The following is a 20816-nucleotide window of genomic DNA, read 5'->3' on the forward strand; positions in this document are numbered from 1 at the left end:
AGTATCTACAGTAACATGCGCACACACACACACACACACACGACACACAAACCCAATAGAGAAACACACACATACGCATAAGCATAACACACACACACACACACACGCATGCCATAGAGAAACACGCACAACTGCACAGACAAACAGATAGAAGATACACCACACAAACACACAACACTCCTCACTACAGAGCAACATACTGAACGATATTCACTAACCACTCACACAACACACACTCACCCATCCCAAGGTCAAACACAACACCACACACACACACCCACCCACACACACCCACACGCACGCATGCACGCACGCACACACATTCAACCTCTTGCGGCATTCCAGTTCCTATGACAGAGAGATGGCAGCCTGCCAGAGGTCAACAAAGAGAGACGAGCTCAGAATAGTAATTAACATTTGTGTTCTCAGCGCTCAGTGAAGTAACCCCTCCCCAAACCCCCCCCCAAAAAAAAAAAAACACATCTCACACGACTCGTGAGGCCTAAGGTCTGTGTCCCACACAGACGCTCACAGAGAGACACAGTGTGCCCCCCCCCAGTTACCTGGATGGCCCGCTATCCCCCCAACCCCCGCCCCCTTCATTATCGGCCCGTCCAGCCGAAACAAAGCCTTCACGCCCGTGTCCCGTGCACAGGTCCGGCGGGAAACCTGCGCCCCCAACTCCCCTCCCAGCACAGGAAACAGCGCTTCCTTCATACTGCAGGGAAGAGGAGAGGCGGGCGGGGGGGGGGGGCTGGAGAGGGGGGGGGGCAGGAACAGAGCGGGCACTGTTTTACATTACACACACAAACAGGGGGAGAGGGAGGGAGGGAGGGAGGGAGGGAGGGAATCCCTGCATTCGTCTCCCTCCCAGCCGATCGGCAGGGTTTATGGAGTCTCTGGGTTTGCGGGGAAAATGAAAATCTCTTCACTGGTCGTAGTTCTCCTGACTAGATCTTTCGTTGGAGGTAAGAAAAGCCTTTTTTGTTGTTTTGTACTCGCGTTTTTTTTTTGGTGGTAAACGAGGTCCTTAGCGGTACTGTCAGGTTTAACAGGACTGGACGGGAAGGCAGGAGTACAACTGAAAAGTTTACAGGTTGTGAAGTTTGAAGGTCTGGTGCCCTGTACAAATAAGTTATCAAATTCTCAAACACACTGAGCAGAAGCGCAGTGTAGTTCTTTTAAAAATAAAGGAACAATGCAAGTGTGCGAAACGATTGTGTTTACCCAGAAACAACCGACCGCAACCTGTTGAAAGAGTCACCGAAATATGTTTCTATTTATGACAAATTACACACTTCAAATACTCTATGCTGTCCTTCAAATGACTGACAAAGCCATAGTTGTGGTTTGTCTCCCTTGTATAAATAAGCTTCCAAACATTTTGAACTAGTCCATCAACACTCTTGAAACACATGCAAATATATAAAAATACATTTTATACATATCATTTGAAACAGAATGCATAGTTTGGAAACGGCACAGAGTGCACTGAAAACAGTAATGATTTGTTATGTCAAATTCTTAATTGCGCTTTTTTGTGATAGTGGCTTGAAGCTCTTCCACCTATAGTCTCCTTTAAGTATGAAATCTGTGTCATTTTGTACATATATATATATATATATATTTGACTAGCTCTTGTGATGTGGTCATGGTACTGAAAGTCCCCTTAGGGTAATGTAATAAATTCTGCAGAAAGTAAACAAGACACTGCTTCACTTCTTTTGGCAACAGACGTTGGTCTTTAAATTTCCTTTTATTGGATTCAACAAAAATATATAAAACAAACCCAGACGAAGACAACAAAAATAGATTCTCTCCACCTGTAGCTTTTCCCGTCCGCTCTGGTGTGAGGTCCCCACGTTCTCCGATCGGACCACAGGTGGGTGGGTAGAAGCAGGTAGAAGGTGAAGAAACAGAGTGTTCGAGCGCAGATGGCTTTTCCATTACCACTGAGGGTTTAGGGACCCCTTCAGCTCGATGATTGCAGTTTATGGCGGCAATTATGCTGCTTAAGTGGTAGATTATTATTATTATGACTATTAGGTGGAGAGTCTGGAAAAAATGAAAACGTCAACAGAACAATTTTAGCGGGCCCCAAGTTCTCAGTGAATTGCAAATAAAACGTGTGTTCTTGTGTCAAAACACAGACCAGGCAGAGCTGAGCTCTCTCAAACTCTGTCAGAATGCAGAATCACAAATCCAGTTACAGTACGTTACTCATGTTCTTAGCAGCTGGCCCCATTTAGCCTACGGTTCATACTGTAGCTTAGGTTTGACTGTAATGCCTTGATGTATGTTAGCACTTGTGGTGCAAGTCAAGTCAAAGTTTATTTGTATAGCACATTTACAGCAACCACAGTTGACCAAAGTGCTGAACAGACTTAAAATACCAAAAAACGAATATAAAAGTAAATAAAAATAAGAATAAAAGGAAGCAATAAACATAGTAATAAAAGAATTATGGCACAACAGAAGATAAAATCAAGGTGACAAGCTCAACTGGAATTGAATGTTGGCGTAACACTTTAACACAGAGATGTGTCTGTAGTGCTGAAGTATTGCCACGTGCTGGATTTGAACCCGGCAGCCCCTGTGGTGGTACTCAGACCAGCCCGGCTGATGGCGGCTTTGTCTCCCCAGAAGTCTGCGCGGCCCTGAACGTGACGGTGACCCCGGGGCCGGTCGTCATGTGCCCGGAGGGGTCGAACGTCACCCTGTCCTGCCGCGTGTCCCAGCGGAAGTGGGCCAGCAGCCTGCTGGTGGTGCGCTGGCTGTACGCCCGCCAGCAGGGGGCACAGGAGCACCTGATCGTCAAGCTGAACATGCGGAAGGGCCAGTTCTACGGGAACTACACGCGGCGCTTCGCCCAGCCCAAGCTGAGGCTGTCGGAGGAGGAGGAGGAGGACGAGGGCAGGGCCTTCAGGCTGCAGGTCCTGCGCGTGTCCCAGGACGACGAGGGGCGCTACGTCTGCAGGGTGCAGGAGATCCGGAAGCACCGCAGCCGCTGGAGGGCGTTCTCCAACGGCACGGCCGCTGCCGAGCTGCGAGGTAACCGCGACGACGACCCGCCCCCTCCAGTCCAGTCCTGGAGGGCCACAGTGTCTGCAGGTTTAACTCCAGTCCTGGAGGGCCACAGTGTCTGCAGGTTTAACTCCAGTCCTGGAGGGCCGCAGTGTCTGCAGGTTTAACTCCAGTCCTGGAGGGCCGCAGTGTCTGCGGGTTTAACTCCAGTCCTGGAGGGCCGCAGTGTCTGCGGGTTTAACTCCAGTCCTGGAGGGCCGCAGTGTCTGCAGGTTTAACTCCAGTTCTAGTGAGTCACAATGTCTACAGTTTTTGTAGTTTTCAAAAAGCAGCCAGTTCTAGGACTTGTAACAATTGATGACTTATATGAAGCACTTGAGTGCTGAAACATGTGGGAAAAAACCAGCAGACACTTCAGCCATTGTTAACTGGAGTTTCAGATCCCTGTTCTAAGGCCACCAAGGAATCACATTTCAGGGTAAGGCAACGAGCTCCCTTTAAAGTTGCACAACAGAGACATGCGATGGGTTGGTGTGGGAGGGTTATTGTTCGAGAGGGAGGTCAGAGGAGATGGCCCCCCCCCCAGGAGAGCAGCTGACTGCAGGGTTGGCTGGAGGTGTGAGGGCCTGGCGTGGTTTGTGCCCCGGCCGCAGTACAGCTGCTTCCTCTCTCCTCCTCCCCCCCTCCCTTCAACCGGGCCCCTCCCTGCACAAGTGCACAGTTCAGTCTCTCACGTTCTGCTTTTCACCAAAATCCAGCAAAATAGAGGAAAATAAAGCCCAGCCCTTTGGAATGCACAGCGCAATCAGGGACTCCCAGACCTGAACCCCCCGCCTGCCTGCCCACCCCCACAGTGGCAGCTGGTTTCAGTTGCATCCAATCTCTTAATCCGGGGATCTCAAATCTCAAATCCCGCCGGGGTGCAGTGTTTGCTTGTTTTTGACGTGTTCCTGCACTTAAGTGATTAATTTATGTCACTGATTGGCTAAAGAGTCGGCACACCTTGTTGCCAAAGGCCGAAACAGGCGGCTGACTGAAAGGAAATCTCAAAAGCCAGCAGAGACCGCGGCCCTCCAGGACTGGAGGTTGACACCCCCTGTCTTAATCAGTTAAGGTTGTTGAAAGCAGTGCTGCATTCACAACCGTTGTGTGGAGGCTAGATCTGAGCCCAGCCAATAAGCAGCCCAGCCAATAAGGAGCACAGCCAACGAGCCATCCAACCAATAAGGAGCCCAGCCAATAAAGAGCACAGCCAGTAAGGAGCCCAACCAATGAGCAGCACAGCCAATAAGGAGCCCAACCAATGAGCAGCCCAGCTTTGACAGTTTTGCTACAGAAACTGCACAGACCTCAGACATACTTCCTGATATCTGGGTGCCCTAAAGACAAACCAGGTGTTTGAGTTCCTCCGTAATCTTTTCCTTAAACCAAGGGTGTCCAATTTTTTCCAAAAAGGGCGCAGGTGTTTTGTTGCAGTGCAGACGCCTGATTCTACTTATCAAAATCTTGATTGAGTACCATGATTGGTTAATCAATTGAATCAGGTGTCATAGTTCTGGGCTAGAACAAAAATCTGTGACCCTTTTCAGATAAGACTGGACATCTCTGCCTTTAACCTACATGAACACAACGCAGGTTTGGCTCGTTGCCATGGTGCTTTGTCTTTGAGCTGTTCATTTTCCACAAATGGTTAAGTCTCAGTGACCAGGTGTCCACAATTTCAACAATTAGGACTGCACTGATTTCACCTATTAGTCTCTGACATAATCAATAAAAAAGAAAAATTAACATCTTTCTCTGGGATATGTGTGCCATATTGCACATTACGGAAAATTGAAGCATTAGTTCATCTGACTGATTAAAGGTCGAGACGTGGAAATGGTGCATTTATTCTTCATGGTGTGCGTGGCTGTTTCTGACATACAGTGGCCTTATGAGGGTGACTCCTTCAACAGATATTAAAGGAGGTTATTAAGGACAATTAACGGCCTGTTACAATTCAGAGGCTGGAATGAAGACCAGTATATGCAGTGGGTCCCAAGAACAGAGCCGGAGCACCCTTGTGATAGAGCGGCGGTTTCCGAAATTTCACCCTAGATACCCCCAGCCGAATACAGGTATTTGATTTGTTCGATCTCAAGCGCACCTGATACTGAGCCTGATTACTTGTATCAGGTGTGTTTGAGGTGAAGCACATCAAATACCTGGATCCTGCTGGGGGTACCAAAGGAGAGGTTTTGGGAACCGCTGTAACAGACAAGTGACAAAGACTTAAGAGGACAAACAGCATTTGAAATTGATGTTTCTACAGCTAGTCCACATATTTTAAGTGCAGTATACTCTAGCTTATAATAGTGTATATTGTTGGATATGTTTTAAAATGGCACAAGCTGTGCATGGAGCATCCTCCTCAGTACTCCTCAGATTAAATTCTGGAGTAGGGCGAAGAGGCGCCGTGTCTCTTGGAGGACAGTGTGTGTTCGTCTGCTCTCTCTCCCGCTTCGACAGGAGATGTTGCAGCTATAAGCACAGACACACCCAATACTGGGCATTCCACACCAGGAGGAAAACAGGGGTAGAATTAAACATAACAAGACAACAGAACACTAGCTAATCAGACAGGACCGTACACCCGCACGCAAATTCCTCAAACGTACTAGTCGCTGCACTTGTATTGAACTTGAATGGTAAAAATGGCTCTTTAGTAGTCTGGTGTAAAATCCCTTCCAAGCCAAATGATTTCCTGGCTTGGAAGGGATTGACACCAGACTACCAAAACAGCTGGGGGAGGAGGTCTGAGACGGGGGATAAACGGCATGCGCGCAGCATGCAGCTCGGCACTGCGCGCGCGGGGGGGGGGGGGGGGGGACACACTGCCGGCCCTGTCCGTCACACAGAGAGGGATCAGCGCTCTCGCTTGCGCGCTGTGCGTTTGAGCCAACAGCTGTGTTTTCAGAGGAGAACGGAGGAGAATAAGAGCGGTTCCTCATGCCCAGTGAATGCGTTTTCGGAATCTCGCGGAGCGCGTCGCCAATAGAGACGGAGATGCGTGCTTCAGACTGCAGTATATTGAGCTTCATTGTACATGTTGTATGATTGTAAAATAAAGGAAATGGGAGGAGTACAGAAAAAGAAAGAAAAAATGGGTGCTGGCGATGAGATAAAGGACAATGAGAAAAAGTTGGAAAAACCCAACATTAGTGTCTATTTCTACAGCAGTAGTCAGAACTACTGGGCTGTAAGACACAGATCATACTGCTCCTCTAAAAAACACATGGGCTCAGTAAACTGTTGCCATTGTTCTTCTTCTGGAACACTCCATTATTACTGGCCCATACGTCTGTTTAACATTGACATCAATATCAATGCATCTGGGTTTAAAATCCTGCCTAATATTTGCGTTTTGTTTGTTCAACGCGGGAGACTAAGTAGAAAAATGTGTCCTGCTAGGTCCGTCCAGCGGAAGTGCATTAACTTCAAACAGAATATACTTTAAGAGTCAGACGCGCAGTTAAACCACATCTGTGACTGGGGTACTTGCTCCTTATTAAAAGCAAGCTGGTTCTGCTTGCACTACAAAGGATATTGCAACCATAAAGCGTACATGTTGAAGAGCAGATACCGGAAATGCGCGTTTTTAAAGCACAAAGTAAGAAAATTCAAAAAAGAACCTCAAAGCAAATATATAAGTCAAATAAAACTATGGGGTGAAATTATGTGCGCATAGGAGGCCGAGTTTAGTCAAACAATTATTCAATCCTTTAGACCCCCGGGGGAGGCTGTCTGGTATAGTCCATAGGGCAGCCAACTCTCACCCCACATGAAACCCCCCGTCTGGCTGCGGGTTTGCATACTGAAGTGAATTTACATCAACAACATGTTGAGAGAATTATGTGCACCTAGAACATAATAAACAGTCCATGTGTAATACTGTGCAGGATAGATATTTCATGCATTAGTAAGCAATGCAGTCTGCTTCTCTCTGAACAAATATACATGTGAAAAGTTGAGTGTCCATGCAGTGCTTATTTATAGTCTTTTTTTATTCGCAGGCGTTTTTAAGTTCAGCTGAGTAACCACAGAACTTGCCTGTGTACAAATGCAATAGCTCAGAAAATCAGCTCCAGCTTGATCTTGTTACGAAGTGCGTAGTCGTAGAGTTTTTTCGGTCCAAGACCCAACTACAAAACCCTGGCGAAAATCAAAATCTTTTCTGAATGCTCCCGTTCGCCCCTTTTCTCTGCAATTTGGAATGGCCAGCCATATTTTATAAGCGTTCATTGCCCTAACCTCTGCTATTGATTTGGGGGAGTGCAGACAAGCATGTGGCCTTCTAAGTACAAGTCGGCTGCCACTTCTCATCACACCATAGCTCACAAGCCAAGCTGAGGTACGGTATTCAAATTTGTGTCTAGCGCAAGACTGTCCAGTGCTGTGCATGACCAACCAATTCCCATAGGGAAAAAAACATATGAAAACAATTCAAATCTAGGACCCTTCTTCCTGTGTTTTTAAGACGAGTCAGTGCAGTGTGAATCTCACCATTTCAGCATATAATTATGCTAAATATGTGCATTGTTTGGCAAAAGATAGTTTTAAAGCATTAAATAGGGAGGATTTCCCCAGGAAATCCTCAGCACTATTGTTTTACTCAGGTAGCCAAGGAAGGTCAAGCACCTGGTCGTTCTCCTCAAAGATGAATATCCGGCTAGAACTTCAGAACTTTTTTTTTTAACAGTGTGATCTTTTACCAGCTCAAGGGGCTACACTCTATAAAGCACCTTTATTACTTCCTTTGATGCCAGGGAGAAAGAGACTCTCTGCCAACTTATCTTCCGTGAAACGCCTGTTTTTTTCTTTCCTCCTTGACAGTCAATGATTTTAGATAGGACATGGGGGGGGATAAACTGGAGCTGATTACTTGAAAATGCGATTTTAGAAAGTTGGTTGTACCCTTCATTCCAACTACGAGTTCTCATTGCCAGAAGGGCAGGTTATGACAGTTGCAAAAGCCTAATGACGATACTGCTGCTCCATCCTACCCTTAGATTGATTAATGTCACTGACTGACCAGAGATCCCACTCATTCGGCGCCTTAGGTCTAAATCAGTCCTGCTTAGAGGGGAAGAATGAAAACCAGAAGAGCTACAGGCCTCGAGGGCCAGATTTGAGTGTCCCCGGTTGAGAGTTTGCTTCTTGGAAAGGTCTTTGTTCTCATTTAAACTTCATGAAACAGATTTCATTAAGTCCAATTTGCAGAGGGAAACGCTAAATGTCCTTGCCTGGTTTTACTGGAGGCCAATCACCGCAAGCCCTTCCCACAGACCTGACCAGAATGCAAAGCAGGGCTGCCCAACCCCGTTCCTCGAGATCCACCGCCATGTAGGTTCTCTTTTCAACCCTAACAAAGCACACCTCATTCAACAGCTAGAGCAGGGCTGCCGAACCCTGTTCCTGGAGATCTACCAGCCTGTAGGTTTTCATGGGGCGACATAGCTCAGGAGGTAAGACCGATTGTCTGGCAGTCGGAGGGTTGCCGGTTCAAACCCCGCCCTGGGCGTGTCGAAGTGTCCTTGAGCAAGACACCAAACCCCTAACTGCTCTGGCGAATGAGAGGCATCAATTGTAAAGCGCTTTGGATAAAAGTGCTATATAAATGCAGTTCATTTACCATTTCAACCCTAACAAAACACACCTCATTCAACAGCTAGAACAGGGCTGCCCAACCCTGTTCCTGGAGATCTACAGGTACTGCCCTGTAGGTTTTCAACCCTAACTTGGCACACCTGACTCTACTAATTAGCAGCGCAACCAGATCTGTAGCTGTTGAATGAGGTGTGCTTTGTTCGGGGCTGGAGTGAAAAGTAAAAGATCCCAGCTTTAGGGCCTTACCTGTGGCATCCTGAGCCTCGGTCATGGACAGCCACCTGGAGGTTTTGCGGTTTCTGGAAGTACACGCTGGTTGCTGGCTGGAATGCTGATCAACTGAAGAATAAAGATGAGAACCTCGCTCTGGCCGACCCAATACACAGCTCTCCTGTGCAAAATAATGTAAAATAATGTGGTCAGCTGGCTGTAATGACCCATACCAGCTTCTGTCTTCTCTTCCAGTACACACTTTGCAGGCCGCCAACAACAAGGAAGGGATATGGCGACTGTTTCAAGGTACAGGGCATCTTCTCTCTTTCAATTCGCTGTCTCTGTGTACCATACTGTGTGTCAGAATGGGGCAACCCTACAATGTCCAGGTATAATATGGTCTGGCAGACCTTTTAAATTCTGCAAAAAAAAGTAACGGCAAGCACGCACACAGATGGTAAAGAGGAATAAACTGGTAACTTTTAAAAAAAGAATAAACTAAAGAATGAGGAGACTGATTTTTTAGTCTTAATGGAATACGATAACATATGATAATACTTTGTCTGATTTCTCAGAAATTTGTTTTTGCATAATAATCAGCTTTGTTCCACACAATTAGATGAGAAAAACCTAACCAAACCAGATGACCCAAATCCCCCTCTACCCTGCAGCCACGATTACATGCTGCCCATTCTCCTATTTGTGAAACGTACTACCGAATAGCTCTGAAGCTCTGAGTGTTCTAGCTCTCCTCTTTCTTTGGGTTAGCCTATATTTTGAAGGTACATTTTTATTGTCTTTCAGGCGTGAGCTAATCTGTAGTGATTTAGGACCCCTTCAGGATTCGCTGCTCGCAGTTAAGCATCTGGCCCACGCTCAGACGCGGCTCCCAGCTGATAGTCTAGAACCACACATTGGCGGCTGTCAACAGCAGCTTGTCTTTGCCCATTTTCAGCCTCATGCCCCCCCCCCCCCACCACCACCACCACCCCCCCCTTCACAGAGATAACAGCGGCTCATCCTGTTAAGACCTTCGCTCGAGAGCATGGATGGGCCTCAAGATCTGGTACTGAATCTGGGTCCTGCCAAACTGCACATGAAGTCATTGGCATAGATGACAGGGAGGGGGACCCACATTTGGGAAATAATGGAATTCCCCCCCCCATTCCCCGTATTAGTTTCCCCCGTCCCCCCGTCCCCAAAACAATCCTAAAGGAAATTTCCTGTTTGTCCCCACCCCCTGTCCCCAAAGTTGAAATGAGATATGAGATCTATGTCCTTGCATGAAGCTTCCTCCAACTCTTACTTGTGTCTTAACTGTGAGCTGAATTGGTGGACTGGGGTCTAGAGAAGCTGCACATTTATGAGGGGGCAGGACTGTTCTCATGAGTCATAAACTTTGCCTTTCAGACGTTTACCTGTGTGCCCTGCTGCTTTGCTCCATCGGGCTCGTGTGCATGTTCCTGTTCCTGGTAATCACCTCATGCCAGTACCTGCAGAGGAAGCGGAGGTTGAAAGGTAGGTGTCAGGTGAGGTCAGGTGTGCCTTTTAAACGCAGGATGAAGAACGATGAGGAGGGATCCCAGATCAGATCAGAGCTCCGACTCTGAGATGGTTTTTGTGAATATGAGCCCTGGCCTGCCCATAAAAGGGGAAGGCCAAGTTACAGGAAGGAGGGGAAGTTACAGTGGAACAGTATTCATATCCATAAATATAACATGAATCAACATAAAAAATGTAAGAAAAATCTGTTTGTAAAAAAAGTACTAATTACTAATAAAAAAACTGAGATGTTATTTGTCTTGTTCCTTTACAGCCACTTACAATTTGGTCAAGAGCCCTCAGAACAGGTAATTTTCCTTGTACAACGAAAAACCAAATGCGCATATGAATGATCTATCGCAGCCGTGGAGAAGGTTTGGTTCAGGCTTTAGAGAGGGGTGCAGACTGTGACTCATCGGACTAAGAGTGGCGGAATGTTGACGGCGGTTCCCATGGCAGCCATCTCTCAGCTTTCCCTCACTGTTCCAGCAGGAGCATCATCAAGTGCTGAGATAAAGAAAAACTGTCAAGGATAACACAAGAAAGCTAAAAAAGCTTATTTCCGTTGTGGTCCTTAAGAAAGGATTTTGGGCCCCATTAAAAGATCTCATATTGGGCCCCACCACCCCAGGCCACCACATCCCTGCACAATTTCAACACTATTTATTGAGGCCCCCTGTCAGTCTAGGCTAGGCCCTTGGAGTCAAAATGAACCTATAATGGGTGAAATGTCAACCATAAGACATTTTGTTTAAATAATTTAAAATGACCATTTAATCATTTGGCAGATGCTTTTAGCAAAAGTTATTTTTAAAAAGTGCGTTTGGACGTGGTGATGTCATGACAAAGGCAAAGTCATGATCAGAAGTGCTACCGACAGTGCGACCGGTAAAATAACGGAGTGCTTAAAAAAACCGGCTTCAACTCACATGAATGTGTTCAGGTGAAAACAATTGAAACAAGAATTCTTCATACAGAAAATCAGACAGTTCCACTTCCTGTTGTTAAGACTAACATAAAACCAAAAGATTTGTGTATTGCTGCTGAGACATTTGCATTTGTACAAAAATGCAGTTCGGGGGAGACGGTTACCAGTATGATCGGCTCGTCTCCAGGGTTACCGCGGAAACAGACCTCCAAAGATCCACCCAGCGGGATGCCTCCTGACATACCTCTGAAAGGTACGTCAGTTATCACCAACGAAACCTCACAGGCTGCATGTACCGTTTACAATATTGAAAAACAACAGTTTAAAAAAAAAAAAAATTAATGTACATATTAAATGTTTTTTTTTTTTGCATTGATTTCGCGGGTACTCGCAAATACATTTCTTGAGAAGTCATTATTTAATCTCACAAATGTTCTCACCGCGCTCTTTTCGCAAGGCTGTGGGACATTAGAACTAGTCCACTTCTCTCCTCGATCGAGTCATTCAGAATCACCTTCAAGAGATAATGCTCTAGAGCCTGATAACACATACTACCACTGTAAATACAGCTGTCTTCCAGAAATAACAGTAGCTTTTAGCTGTCTCAACACAATGTTAGCGAGGCGACGCAACTAAGGTCACGTAACTAACACGTCAGTGTCATCTAAGTGGCAACATGGGCAGGGACACAACGTAATGTCAAGCATTGTAACATTACATTGAGCATCTTGAACATGTTTGAATGCACTGTCCAACAACAACCACAACCATATGGGTGATATACATTCATTCTCAAAGGCAGACACTCAAATTTCTCTCTGCTTTTCAGTTAAGTCGGTTGCTATCTTGTTATGTTCCACAGCACCAATGGGAGAAAAGACGAGAAGACCAAAACTTTTAAAGGTTCAACCAAGAAAAGTGGTTTTGGTAAGTTTCTAATACAATCATAAATCATATGTTATACTTTGAGAGCACATGCAAAGATAAAAAAGAGAAAAATGACAAATACCACATGGTGTCTGAATTATAGTGGCAAATAATAAGATTTAAGTAATCGTATAATTCCTATGCTCAAACCACATTTATACAATTCCAATAATAACAAACCAACCACAGCGAAGCATCAAATTTAAATGTAAAAACATCACATGCATTTACAGTGACTTGCTGTTTACCTTAACAGACTATTCAAAATTTCTATTTATTTTACTCTGGGACAAACAGGAGCTAATTAAACAAAATTAATAAAGTTCAATTATTGAATTAAAAGTGCTTTCTTTATTGTGTTGCTTGTTTTATTAATCATTCTGATATGTTTAATCTTTTTTGCAACAAATTGTATAATATTTACATTTTAAAACCTCTGGTGCTTTTCTTCATATTTTCAATTGAATTATTACAAGCAAGAAATATGCAAGTGGGAAATTATATGGCTTGGTTCAGAGTGCCGTATTGTTTGCAGAAGTTATTGCTGCTAGTCCTCCCATTTATGAAGCCGCTAATTTTATTTTGTTTTATTGCTTTCCAAAACACAATTATTTATTTAGCATGCTTTGTTTTTTTATTACATTACATTTACAGGGAAAGTATCATAAAATAGGTATATGGGGGGGGGGGGGGGAAACAAAAAAAACTTCACAGCTCAGTGACCCATCTCAAGGAAACCAATAGCATCGTCAAGCCCAAAACTAATCTGATAATTGGTTGGACGGAAGACTAAAATGCACCAGGTGCGATTCAATTTGTGCTTAATAAAATGAGGCATGTGGCCAATGTGTTGCCAAGGTAGCTGCTCATTAAATTATCGTGTCTTGGAGGAGAGCTGAGGACACCGGGCCCCTGGATGGTCGAGAGTGGCTGTGGCTGCACAGTACGCTCACAGCTGTGTTTTTGCGGCTTTTGCCCCCAGTTTTTCTCTAAAATGAGGGGGGGGGGGGGATTCGTCATTTTAAGACCCGTTTTAAGACGTCAAAAATGTTTTTACTTCTGGTGGGACATTCTGATTCTCAAAATAAATAAATAAAAATAGGTCTGCACTTTGAGCTGATAAAAAAAAAGGGGGGGGGGGAAAGCCGTGTCCAATTCCATTTCGATGATTTGGAGAGTAGAGACCGTAGAGCACCTGCAGCACTGCTGCAGAACAGGTTGGCTGAACAGGGATAAATGAACTGGGGGTGTGGTGAAGGGTTGGTTTGGTTTTCCAGCTCGGCTGCTTTCTTTGCCCTCAATACAACACTGCACAAAGGCCAGAGCAACTGCCCCTTCTCTCCTGTCTGATGTTCTTGTCTGGGAGATGCAGATTTTCAATATTTCCACTTCAAAAAAAAAAAAACTTCCGCAGGTAAAAGATGTTAAGGTGGCCGGCTAGCTACAGAAAGCCATGGAGCCTGTGAGCAGTTTAGTTTGTGTATTTTTTTCTCAGCTGGATATAAACCTTAAGTAGATGATTGATTAATTATTTGTGATTTTTTTTATTGTAAGAGCCCCCCCCCATGTCAGCTGGGTTTAGGTGTGTTTCTGCGCTTCAGTCATACTACAGGCAGACCTGGAGTTAAATCCACAGAAACTGCAGCCGTACAGAACTGGAGTTAAACCTGCAGACACTGCGGCCCTCCAGGACTGGAGTTAAACCTGCAGACACTGCGGCCCTCCAGGACTTGAGTTAAACCAGCAGACACTGACTCTGCAGGACTGGATGCTGAGATATTTGCCAAGACAGAGGAAGTGCTTGTGACTGGACAGCTTACAGGCCTGATTACAAGCACCTGACGCAGGAGGTCGCAGCTGCTGGGAAGCCGCAAATTCCCTGAATGTTTTTCTCTCCTTGTTCTGCAGCCAAAGATCACAGAGGAGAACCTGACGTACGCCGAGCTGGAGCTGGTGAAGCCGCAGACCGAGACAAAGACGGCCTGCACAGGAACAGTCTACGCCCAGATCCTCTTTCAGGAAAAGCAAATGTAAATAAAAATGTATCATACGCCGTTTCATACCAAAAGTGTATTTATAAAGCCGCTTGTACTACTTTTGTTTTCCGTTTTGTGTCAGAAAGGTGTGCCCTAACTGAATATAATGGTGAAGGTTTTCTGTGCGTAACGTACTGAACAAATGGGTTTTCTGCGCTTGATGTACCGAACCAATGTGAATCTTTTTTTTTTTTTTTTTTGTTCATAATGTTACTCCTTGTACTTTATAGGACTAGGTTCATCTGCATTTGAAGGAGAACAAGGACTCTGTTTGAAATCACATGCTTGCACGTGTACATTGAAGGATACTTTTAAACGTTAATTTTCCCGGACAAAAAAGCTGTGGATTACGGTTTTCAATCATGAGGACTGCCATGTTTATTCATCACTGTTGTTTATGTCTTCCATATTGATGCTAGAACCATCAACCTAATAAGCTAAGTAAATCAAATAATAAAGTAATATTAACATCCGGTGTGAAGAATTTTAGCAGTCTGCTACTAATAAGGCCCTTCACACACCTGCTAAAAAGTATTAACATGTACATATAATGATATACATACAAAATAATTATTCTGTGTGGGGAAAACATCTTATGAATTTAAGGTTTGAAACCTTACAGGCACGAGTCTGTGAGGTTTCAAAACATATGAGATCACAAATCTTCATTGTTATGAAAAGTGCACGTAAAATGTTATGGGTTCCAGATTCATTATCCTTGAACACGTCCGACCATTCGTAAGGGTTAAAAAAGCTCAGAAGCTCGCTGCTGTTATTACTGATGTTGCATTTGAGGATCTAATAGTGAATTTCATAGAGCATCAACTGTACATTACCAGTCTCAATCCTCCCTACCACCCCCCTTTCCCCAAATCCCCCAACCCCCCTCCGAAGCAGCCAGCGTCGCCAGTGACTGTGTTGAACCCGCTAATGGTTACATTTATTAAGAATTAGACTAATTGTAATCATGCTTAATAATTAGCTTTACAGTGCATTATAATTGGGTTAGGCTACAAGATGGTTCTGCCGAGGTGCTATAATTTATTTGATTTAATTATTCGGAGGAGCCCAACAGTTTGACATTTAATATCGTATTAGAAAAAAAAAAAAAAAAAAAAAAAAAAACCCCATCGGCGGACGCGTCAAACCCGGGAGCCGCCATTGTCTTTTTAGAAGGTCACCCGCTTCTTCTGCGAGATATATGACGATCATTTTCCACTCTATTAAGCGCCGCTACTTAGCGCAATTAGCAGCGCGCGCAGAGGTTAAAGACGCCAGCCTCTCCTCCGCGCCCGCCCGCCCCCCCCCGCTCCTTCGCCGCGGTCGCCGCCCGTATTTATCGCCGGCTGCAGCTGCCCTTTTCCTCCCGCACGCGCCCACTCGGAGGAGGCGTCGCGATTGGTCCAGAGAGGCGCGGCGGGGCAGTAACGTCGCCTCACTTCGCCCGTTTTTTTTTTTTTGAAGGACGACCTCCCCGGTAAAGCGCTAATTACCACTCTGATCCCCGCCTTTCCAGAGGTCCTTCAGACGCTCGGAGGTTAACCTTGTCTCGGATGATGCACCCTTCTTGCATTTTTTCTGTTTTTTTTTTTTGCGCACATTGTCAGGATGCGCTTATTTTAGCTCCAGAAATAGGCACAAATAAAAGACACTGTTTGAATTCACACAGTCCCACTGAATGGTTTGGGGTAAGCAGACCACCACCAAATCACTGATATGGTCCCCCCCCCCCTCCACTCTACTGTCAGTATCGCTTGTTGTCCGTAACGGTCTGAAACTTGATCTTCCATCACGCACCCAGTGGTTCCCAAACCTCGCCTTGGGTACCCCCAAGCTGGATCCGGGTACTGTACGAAATGGGTTGGAAGGTTTTGGAAACCACTGAGGTGTGTGAATGTGAATGGTGCGTCAAATTTGCAATTTGTGAGTCAAAATTGGGATGTGTCTGAAAGTAGTGTCTTTACGACACAGACAAGGGCCTCCTGCATGGAGCATCCCATTGATGACATTATTCTAATCACAGTGACGTCCACTAGGGGCGCTGTGCCCTGCTACAGAGAAGACTTCTGTCTGCAGAGCACCCTGTGTCACCTCTACTCGGGGTCCGACCTGACAGAGAATGTTCCGGCAACTTGGGAGCGGACCGTGGCTCCAACTTGGCCGTCTGAAATCGGGGGGAAAGAGGCAGATATTTTCAACAAAAGTACCCCGTAGCACACAGCCCTATCCAGTCCAAAACAAAGGCCACTAGCCGCTGCACGTAGAAGCGTAAAACGAGCTTACCGCGAGGGCTTGGTTTTTATGTCGTTTGCGTTATGGATTCAAGTTGCACTTGCGATCTCCGTCACACGGGCCTGTGCTTCCTTCCTGGAAGGATTCATACGTCTTAATGAGGATAATTAGGGAACGCGGTGCTGGATAGCCGGGAGTGAGGCAGCGATTAGCCCTCTCCCCCGGGAACCAGGTGGAGCGTGCACACAGGGAGTCTCTCCGTTCCCTGTAATCAAACTCCAGCCGCTGCCTGGAGAGGCTACACCAGCAGCACATACACTGGAGAATATCCATAAACACGCACACTGGAGATTTCCCACATAAATCAGACGCTGGAGATTACCCATATAAAACAGATGCTAGAGAATACCCATATATGCACATACACTGGAGATTTCCCTTATGCCGGAGATTACCCGTACGCACATACACAGGAGATTATCCATATATACTTATACCAGATATTACCCACATAAACCAGACAATGGAAATTACCCATATATGCACATACGCTGGAGATTACCCATTTATACGCACACTGGAGATTACCCATATATACGCACACTGGAGATTACCCATATACACCATATACCGGAGATTACCCACATAAACCAGACGCTGGAGATTACCCATATATATATATATATATATATATATATATATATTATAATATATATATTATCCGCCCCCCCCCCATTCCATCATCAGTTCAGAGAGAAGACGCTGAGTGCAGTCACACCACAAGAACAGAGTGAATTAATTTATTTACAGAACATTCAATAAAAGAGCAGGTATGACAAGATTATATACAAGCGCCCGCGCACGCACACACACACACACACACACACGTGTGCACAGACACACACACCAATACACATCCACACACATACAAAAAACCTGCCACACTAGCACAAAATACTCTGTATTAACATCAATGTTGTAACAGCTGGTACATCTCTAGGAAAACATAAAAACATGCAGCAACGTCATTAGTCAAGTATTCATTATCAGCAGAAGTCGTACATTTCATTTTCAGTAAAATCACGTCATTTTAAAATCAGTGAAAGAACACAGAGCAGAAACCTGCTGCCCGTGGTACACGGCTATGACCCCGTTCCTTTTTAGGTGAGGGGGTGAATTACCAGGAGACGGGACGGGACGGGACGGGGGGGGGAATAACCGACAAACTTCACAGTCAAAATAATAAATGGTAGCAAGATGGCGGGATTGCAGTGGCAGCCAGGAGAGTTTGTAAAATAAAGGGGGCTGTGGGCTCGGAGCTCTCCGGAAACCTTCAGACCGGAGTCTACTGTGCAGAGAGCGTCAGGCCACAGCAGAAGCGCCGCGTCTTTCATTTCTAAAATAATACTTGCTTTCCTTTTGCCAGTTTCACAGAAGGTGTCTGATGAGGTTTAAATGCCCTGCCCCCGCTCCACGCCCACACAAAGCTTTTGAGCCTTTTTCCTGTGTAACATTCTTACCATCATCGCTCGGCATGAGGATGCAAATGAGACCTGAACTGAACTGAATTTAACTGAATTTAACTGAACTGAATTTAACTGAAATGAACTGAATTTAACTGAAATGAACTGAATGTAACTGAACTGAACCGAATTTAACTGAACTGAATGTAACTGAACTGAACCGAATTTAACTGAACTGACTTTAATTGAATTGAAGCTTTTTAAAAAAACTGAGGAGTAACCCAGGGAAGGTGTTTTGATGAACATCCTGACCTCTCGCAAAAAACAGAATCCTTAAACGGTGCATTCAGAAATACTCGCCACATCTGCGTCCAACCAATCGCTTTCCCTGTAAAACGGTCATTCCCGAGCAGGGCTACTAACACCTGGGTCTGCACCTGCACATCCAACCAAACAGCTTCCCCTGTGGTGTATACTCCACAGCAGCCCTTCACACAGGCTTTGAGAGAAGTGATAAAAGGTGCGTTTTGGGGATTTTCAGTAGGGTGTGTACAGCATTTTGGATTTTCAGTAGAGTGCACAGAGCATTTTGGGATTTTCAGTAGGGTTTGCAGAGTATTTGGGATTGTCAGTAGGGTGTGTACAGCATTTGGGATTTTCAGTAGAGTGCGCAGAGCATTTGGGATTTTCAGTAGACTGCGCAGAGCATTTGGGATTTTCAGTAGGGTGTGTAGAGTATGTGGGGATTTTCGGTAGGGTGTGTACAGCATTTTCGATAGGGCGCATAGTCCTCCGTTTCTACGCCTCACAGGTCCAGCTGAACACCCTGCCCCAAGCGTCTCCCACAAACAGACTACTGTGGTCCCTGTAACAGCAGAGATTAAACAAACAGCCATCAGTAATCCAGCACAGATTAAACAAACAGCCATCAGTAATCCAGCACAGATTAATCAAACAGCCATCAGTAATCCAGCACAGATTAATCAAACAACCATCAGCAATCCAGCACAGATTAAACAAACAGCCATCAACAATCCAGCACAGATTAAACAAACAGCCATCAACAATACAGCACAGATTTATCAAACAGCCATCAGCATTCCAGCACAGATTAAACAAACAACCATCAGCAATCCAGCACAGATTGAACAAACAGCCATCAACAATCAGCACAATAACAACAGCAATCGCCAGATACAACAACATCAGCAAGCAGATAAACAAACAGCCATCACATCGCCAATAACACAGACATCACACAGACAATTAAACAAACAGCCTACATCGCACAGATTAACAACAGACATCATAACCAGCACAAATAAACAGCCACACAATCCAGCACATAAACAAACATCATCACATCAGCATACAACTACCAACACTGACACAATATCATCCACTCACAAGCTGCACACACATGAAATAGCCTGTACAAATAATACAGCAAAGAAAGAATATATACTATAATAAATACACTTTACTTTACAATTTTACTCCATATGGACAATGTGAGTGAAATATTTCATGAATGGCTACTAAAAATATCACTTATACGATTATTGCATTGAAAACAATTTATTTAGAAACATGTCTAAAATGTCTATTTTATAACCTTGCACTAACATAGCACGAGTGTCATAAATTTCATATGATACAATTCTTTAATTGAAATTATACCTATTTAAGCACATACAATAACTGAAATAAAAATATAAGTGTCCACTTCATGCTCAGAACTGTTCAACCGTTCTGTTTCTGACACAATGCCCTCTTCTGGACCTTTTTCAGTATAACAAGAACCGTTTTATTTCTTCATTGTGGGCAATGGGAACTTTCTAGCAGCGGGGAATGTTTAGGTGTTAGGGAATGTTTAAGCAGTCGGGAATGTTACAGTACTGCGGAAAGAAACAACAGGGAATGCTTTGGCAGTAGGAAATGTTTTGGCGGTAGGGAATATTACAGTAATTAGGAATGTGATGGTTGTGAATGTTGTGGCAGTAGGGAATATTAAAGTAATGAGGAATGTGATGGTTGGGAATGTTGTGGCAGTAGGGAATATTAAAGTAATGAGGAATGTGATGGTTGGGAATGTTGTGGCAGTAGGGAATATTACAGTAATGAGGAATGATCTAGCAGTAGGGAATGTTGTGGCAGTGGGAATGTTGCGGCAGTAGGGAATATTAAAGCAATGGGGAATGTTCTAGCTGTAGGGAATGTTGTGGAAGCAGGGAATATTAAAGCATTGGGGAATGTTCTAGCCGTAGGGAATGTTGTGGCAGTAGGGAATATTAAAGCAATGGGGAATGTTCTAGCCGTAGGGAATGCTGTGGAAGTGGTCACAGGCCCCAGTGTGTGCTCGGATGCCGTACCTGGAGATGGCCAGCGCGGTGACCGCTGGGTTGTTTTTATAGCGCCGTCGGGACACGGTCTGACTGCGGTTGAGCTCCTGAGAGAGGACCAGGTGCCTCTCCCACCCCGCCCCTGCCCCGTCTGAAAATCCCCAGAACAGGGAGAATTAGAAGCTGTTTTTATTTATGGTCAGCATGTTGTTAAATTGAGAAAAATACATCTAATATAAGCCTTCACCGTTACAAGAGGGGTTGTCCCAATTTAATTTGTACATTGTGATACTTATATGCGCTGACGCTGTGCTGTAACCAATGTGCGCTAAATTGGATTTGGGTATTATTGCTTTCTAAATTGCATGCCTAGTTCAGCAGAATTGCTCATCAGTGTTTACTGGCTGTATGTTTAATAGCTTTCCCCATAATTCCTTGCAGCGAGTGCCTAATGCCTCCCCAC

At 44.9% G+C, this 20816-nt stretch overlaps 1 protein-coding gene and 1 long non-coding RNA gene across 3 annotated transcripts; one reads left to right on the top strand and one right to left on the bottom strand.

The window, feature by feature from the left end:
* The first annotated feature begins 831 nt into the window (after positions 1-831).
* Positions 832-14786, top strand: vstm4a (V-set and transmembrane domain containing 4a). 2 transcript variants are annotated; one of them, XM_064317694.1, is made up of 8 exons: positions 832-968; positions 2644-3051; positions 9136-9189; positions 10294-10401; positions 10700-10733; positions 11500-11614; positions 12233-12280; positions 14189-14786. In XM_064317694.1, the coding sequence occupies exons 1-8, from the start codon at positions 917-919 to the stop codon at positions 14312-14314; spliced, it is 945 nt and encodes a 314-aa protein (XP_064173764.1). In that variant the 5' UTR covers positions 832-916; the 3' UTR covers positions 14315-14786. The 2 variants fall into 2 exon arrangements, with proteins under 2 accessions (XP_064173764.1, XP_064173765.1); XM_064317695.1 differs by having other exon boundaries at positions 892-968; positions 11500-11606; positions 12216-12280.
* Positions 14787-17332: 2546 nt separating this feature from the next.
* LOC135245362 (uncharacterized) lies at positions 17333-20504 on the bottom strand. The gene is made up of 2 exons (XR_010327204.1): positions 20384-20504; positions 17333-18876 (listed from the first exon to the last, which is right to left on the bottom strand). It is a non-coding gene; the product is annotated as an uncharacterized LOC135245362 (long non-coding RNA).
* Between the last annotated feature and the right edge of the window lie 312 nt (positions 20505-20816).

The sequence above is a fragment of the Anguilla rostrata genome, chromosome 18, assembly GCF_018555375.3.
Source record: "Anguilla rostrata isolate EN2019 chromosome 18, ASM1855537v3, whole genome shotgun sequence".
In the NCBI taxonomy this organism is placed as follows: Eukaryota; Metazoa; Chordata; class Actinopteri; order Anguilliformes; family Anguillidae; genus Anguilla; species Anguilla rostrata.